General features: G+C 41.3%; 1 protein-coding gene across 12 annotated transcripts in view; it reads left to right on the forward strand.

Moving 5' to 3' along the window:
• Positions 1 to 5,344, forward strand: part of SHISAL1 (shisa like 1) — a 289,388-nt gene extending 284,044 nt beyond the window's left edge. For all 12 annotated transcript variants that reach the window (XM_075121338.1, XM_048825185.2, XM_048825195.2 and 9 more), the window contains one exon: positions 4,786 to 5,344. In XM_075121338.1, the coding sequence (XP_074977439.1) occupies positions 4,786 to 4,942 (157 nt within the window). In that variant the 3' untranslated portion in view covers positions 4,943 to 5,344. The remainder of the gene's footprint in view (positions 1 to 4,785) is intronic.
• The last annotated feature ends 656 nt before the right edge of the window (positions 5,345 to 6,000 follow it).

Here is a 6,000-nt window from a genome sequence, read left to right on the forward strand (position 1 = left end):
TTTAACATGGGGAGATCTACAGTGGATTTCATGCCTTTCAACACCACCTGTGCCAAATGGAAGCCGTTCCTCTTCCCTTTTTCTCCCCTCCCCCTCCCACACCATTGGCCTGCCTGGTGTCTCTTGTCTAGTTGCTTGCACACTCCTGGAGGTATGGAATGTGCCTTATCTCCATAAAGCATCAGAAGTTTACAATGCTATATAAATGCTTTAGAATAGGTAGAATACAGTATTAAATAAATATTCATACAATGACCTATATGCTATGTTTCAGCAATACACCTGCCAGGTAACATGCTGTAGTAAAAGCTGAAAGCTATATTTTTAAAGAGAACAGGAGGAATTATTGCAATTGTGTGTGTTCTTCCCATAACACTGATCCTTCCTATCGCTTTCAGACCTGTATACAGTATCTCAAAAATAAAAGGATCCATTTTAATTGTTAATATTTGACATTTACTTCTTAGTTTATTATTTGTATTTCAGTAGTACCTAGATGCTCCAGCCAGATCCCATTATGCTAAGTGTCCGGAAGACAAAGCAGTCCCTATTCCCCTTACCTCAGGTTCTGTAGTACAAGTGCATTTGCACTTCTGAAAGCTGAAGAATTTAAAAAGGCAAATGATAGAGCATGGTTACTGATAATTCAACAGTCATTATTGTGTGTGGCCTTACTATTAACTGAACCCCAGTGTTTTCAACATAGTGCAAAATGACAGAATATTTAGATTCAAAATTACGTGGTCAACATTAATGAGTTCAAAGTGTGTGAAATGGCTTTAAATGGGAACTGATAAGATATTTATTACACTAAATAATTTAAAAACAGAATTTGCTCACCACAACTGGATGCAGTGAGTCTTTGTCTGGGTGGCAAGAACAAAAGGGGTTGTTGCCCCTTTAAGGGTTCCCACTGCCCTGGGTTATAATGGGAAGGCACAAGGGGGCAAAACCAGAGTGGAGCAAGAGGGAGCCAGAAGCCCTTGTCAGGTGGGAGCAGAGACATACCAGGCACACCACATGTCTGTGTTTATACACTCCAGACGGACTCTTCTTTGACCACTGACTAGGAGCTGGTCCCTCTTTGTGGCAGGTGTCCTGCACAGATTCTTGTTCCATAAGGGATCTGGTTCCCTGAAAACGCAGAGCTAGAAGGCTACTTAAGGGAAGGCCTCTCCTGAGGAAGCTGGTTGGCACCCTAACATCTGGTATAGTGGGGAAGAACCCCCCTCTGCCCCCCCGCCTTCTTCCAGCCTCCGTCTCCCCATATGAGGGGTGGGTGGCGGGTTCCCAGCAACAGGCTGGCTGGGACCAAGTTGGGAAGGCCCAGGACTGACTGCAATCCTCCCACATCGGTGGAAACGATTAAGGAAAGACCGATGGCCCGCACTGTATGCTTTATTGCTGGGTATTCCCAGGTAAGTTAATAAATTTGTGGCCTAATTAAACCAGGCACATAGAAAAACAGATAAGTTGCTATGGGGCCAGGACAATGAGAGGCACTGCTACGCATAATTCATCAGAGTCATTGTGTGTGTTGTGGCCTTAATATTTCCCAAACCCCACTGTTTTCAGGATATTGCAAAATCAAGGAATATTCAAGATCATGTGGACAACATTAGGGATTTTAAATAAGTACTGTCTATGTAGAGCAAGTGAAATGTCTTCCAATGCTTCTTAAAGTGTCCTACGGAAAACAGTGCAGTGCTATAAATTAATTATACTGGTAAAACCTAACTGCCTCTACCCAGTCATTATCCCTAAAATCATAAATAAACAAAAGCATCAAAGTTGGGCCTTTTAATTGAGAGTTCCTTTTATTTCTACTAGAAAGGAAAGATTATTCCGATTGGTTTATTAAGCCACAAATACTGCAGGACAGAGATGAAAGGAATTTCAGCTTTCAGATCCACTTCCAAGAAAATAAAATAGTCATGCTTAAGTCTAAGGACCAAAATTTTAACTCTGTGTTTTGATAATTCAACAGTTTTATGCTATATGGAACAAAGTCTTTATTTTAAACAAATGTTCAATTTAACATTAATCACGTGCAATCTCTTCATCATTAGTATTTATATGTAATGTAGTTTTGGTAGTAAAGTGCAAAAACTTAAAAATAAAATTAAAGAGAGGGAAAATAATCTATTTTTCAAGAACCTTACCATAACCTTTTACCGTCAGACAGATGGAGTCAATTTTTTAAAATCTTTTTCAAAACAAGCTAAGATGCAATACTGGAAACTCACTAGGATTCATTACTGTATTGCATTAGAGATAGTCGTATGGTGAAACACTTTTCAAACCAGAAGAGAGTCTTCTTTCAGAGGTTGTCAATGGTGCTCACTAATTGGCTACAGTGATCACTAATGATTAACATTACAGCTCGTCAAACTCCTCATGGCAAACTAACTATGTCCCATTTTTTGCAAATTGCCTATTGCATAACCTTGGTAACAAGCACGGCTTTGAATCTTCATTACTCGGAATTTTCTATGTGAGTTGTGAAATTGATGGTCACTCGAGTCATATGGTGCGGTTTCTCTTCCCTCATTAGATAACCTTTTAAATCCTTCCTCCAAAGAGGCACAGCATGACTATTATGAAGGACAATTAAGTCTTCTCCTTTCCCCTTTTGGAGAACCACATGGACACCCCCAGATTTTAAAATGGGTGGGCTCCCAACAGGAGGGCTTCTCCGGTCGGCATAGGTATTCCATATCCCCAAGAGGCAGCAGCTACGTCAAGAAGAGAAGCCCTCCCATTGACATAGCGTTATCTACACGGGGGTTGGGGGTCAGGTCAGTATAACTGCGTTGCTCAGCGGTGTGGACTTCACTAATTTATAATTACGTTTCTTGGGAGTATGGAATGTAGACCAAGCCTTTATTTGGCTCATTTAATTCCCTGAGTTCTAGGGCTCTGGCCAGGGGGCTCTGGGTTTTCTGGGGCTGAGTTTGAGCTGCTATTCACTATTCCTATAGATACTCCGTATTTTCCTCCACCTGCTGCTGGTGTTTAGCTATATGCCATCTAAAACCCACTGCCAACACCTTTCCACTCCTCTGCAGGAGTTGCTCACCCACTACGCGTTTCTGCTTTCTTCCATTCATGGCCTGCTCCTGGTGAGTACATCCCTGCCTTTAATCATCTACCAGTCCAATATATGAACATACTCAGTGATCAGCCCACAGCCACCTTGCTGCTGTCACAAGCCTCTTCCTCCTGGATTTGCAGTTGTGCTTGCTGCCCCCTATTTCTCCCAGGCTAGGAACCTCTTTCCCTTTCTGCAGACCTCAGCCTCCAGCTGGTTGGCAACAATATGTTAACAGGACTGTGTGTTCATGCGCCATGCATAATGGATATTCCATAAGGCAGTCCAGCCAAACACCCAGCCTCAATATCAGTCACACTGGAGACACTTTTGTCCCCATGTTGTGGGGCTGAAACTTGTTCTAAATATCCCTAGACAAGAAACATTTGGGTTATTTGAGCATCGCCCCCTCCCCTCTTCCCCTCCAAGTGATCACTCTGTTGTACTTATTTGGTTTATTGGAAAGTCACTGGATTCCTCACACTCCTATTCTCCTCCTGCTTCCTGACACCATCACCCTAAAACACAAAGCCAGAATATTTAGGCTGGGTGAGTGAAAGCTTCCAGTATGAATACACTCAATCTCACATGAATTTACACATACATGCAGGAATAAGAGTAACCCCCACTCCAAATGTTAATGTAAACAAAACCTGGCTACATGGATGTTTACAGAAAAGGCAAACAAAAGCCAGTACCAATGTGGCTGGATCAACAATTCCCCCCCACCCCCACTCACCATTCACCTTGTCTCTCTAACCAACATAAACTCACTGCACATGTTTCTAACCCATGCTGCATTTCTAACCACTGGCAACAAAGAGCCCAAGTCTGACCAGTATCGTGGACTGTACCTTAATGGGGGACACCAATTCATGAGCTTCACCAGGCTCGTGATAGTAGATCAGAATAGCCCCATGAGCCAAATACAGCAACTTTCCCGTAACTCAGATACTACTGTGATGCAGGCCTAGGGTTAGATTCTATAGACAGATTTGTAGATTATAGACCCACTAGTGCAGCTCTTGTGATTTAATCATGAGTCTCCCGCTATTTGGTGTTTTTTCCTTTGAGCCCCAGCTCCTGAAACAATGAGAATCTCAATTTTCATTAAAAAAAAAAGTTTCTATCCCTCATGATTTTGAAGAAAAGATTGGAAATGTGAACGCTAAAGGCTCAAAAGCCAGAAGACACAAAAATCCTCAAAGAAACTCCCAAAATATATATTTTAAAGACATCACGATCTTTTGGAACCTGGTGTTTGAATGCTTGGGCTCAGCAATGCTGTAGACTTTGTGTTTGTACAGCACCTAGGACAATGAGAATTTGACCGGGTTGAGGCCTCCAGGCACTAATGCAAGGTAAACATTAAAAAAAATTAGACAGACACACACTTAGGACAGAATGCATCCGATGAAGTGAGCTGTAGCTCACGAAAGCTTATGCTCAAATAAATTGGTTAGTCTCTAAGGTGCCACAAGTACTCCTGTTCTTTTCGCACAGAAAGTATCCGCTGTCAGCCCTGGTGTCAGTTGAGCCACATCATGTCCTCATTTCAAAGCTAAACAATAGAACATGCTCTCTGACTTCACTGCTTGACATTCAATTGGCATCAAGGGGGTCCGCTTTGACTTTATGCTATTACAGAAATGGGTAAATAATTTTTTAAATATTTAATACTTTTCATATTGCAGCTTAAACTACAGCGAACAGCAGAGAAAAACGAGGACTGCCTTCCTTACATGTGGCCAAACTGCTTGGGTGCCCAGGACTGTGAAATCCAAGAGACACCTTTGGAGTTCCATGAAACCCAACCTCCTTACCACAGTTACTACTACTACTTATTTGTAGTCCATTTGCATGCAGAGGTCTCACCTGAGATCTGGGCCCCCACTGTGTTAGGCATTCTGCAAGAGGTTCCAGCTCTGAGGAGCCATTCTGCCGCCACTGAAATCAGCACTGGGGCCCTTGGGAGCGGATCCAAAGCTCGTTGAGGTCAATGAGAGCAGCTGTAGCTTTGAATCACGACCTTGGTGATTAACCCTTTAATTCAATGAGCCTATAGAACAATTTACATTTCTCAGTTCTGTAAGTCAGGTCTGGTTTTCTGACAAAATGTAGGTAGGTGATATGGCAAATATTTAGAATTGCTGTGGAAAAGGGAGCCTCAGCAATGGTTAGCAACTAATATTTATGAAAAATCAAATATGTATTAAACATCTGAACATATAGTAAAAATTGATGAGTTGCAAAGGGTTTGGAGTTTTTGTTTTCCTTTTTTTAAAATAAAATGAAGGCAAACTTTCTGCATGAACAATTCTAGGAGTTTACATTTCAAGCAAATATCCAGATTTTTCACCAGCAAAATTGTACCTCTGTGTTCTACTGGGTCACCGATTTTAAAACCCAACTTACTATAGATTTCAATGAAGAATCCTGCTCTAAAGACCCATGACAAGAGCTGGCAAAAAAAAAAAAAGAAAATGAAGTTTAGCAGAGAAATGTAATGAAAATGGCTAAAATTTTCAAAAAAAAAAAGTATAGTTTGCAAAAATTAGATTCAATACATCAAAATATGGTGCTGCAATTTGTATGACAGATTTTTTTAAAAAATACTTGGCTTCCTCTGCTCCAAATATGAATTACAGGGAGGTGGAAGTACACAGGTGGAGATTAAGAGCAAGTATATCATATTAATATTCAATACATCCTCTGTCCTGACCTTTCAGGTCTAACTGCTGTATTCCTACCTAGGCCTCAGTTCTGCTGTCTTTATACAGGGAATTTCCACATTGACTTCAAATCAAGTTATGCCTGCATCAGAACTGCAGAGTCAAGGCCCAAAGCAGAGCTTCCAATGAAATATTATTGTTAATGTATTCTCAGTGTCCATTGTGAAAGTTCTCCTT

The sequence above is a fragment of the Caretta caretta genome, chromosome 1 (assembly GCF_965140235.1).
Source record: "Caretta caretta isolate rCarCar2 chromosome 1, rCarCar1.hap1, whole genome shotgun sequence".
NCBI lineage: Eukaryota > Metazoa > Chordata > Testudines > Cheloniidae > Caretta > Caretta caretta.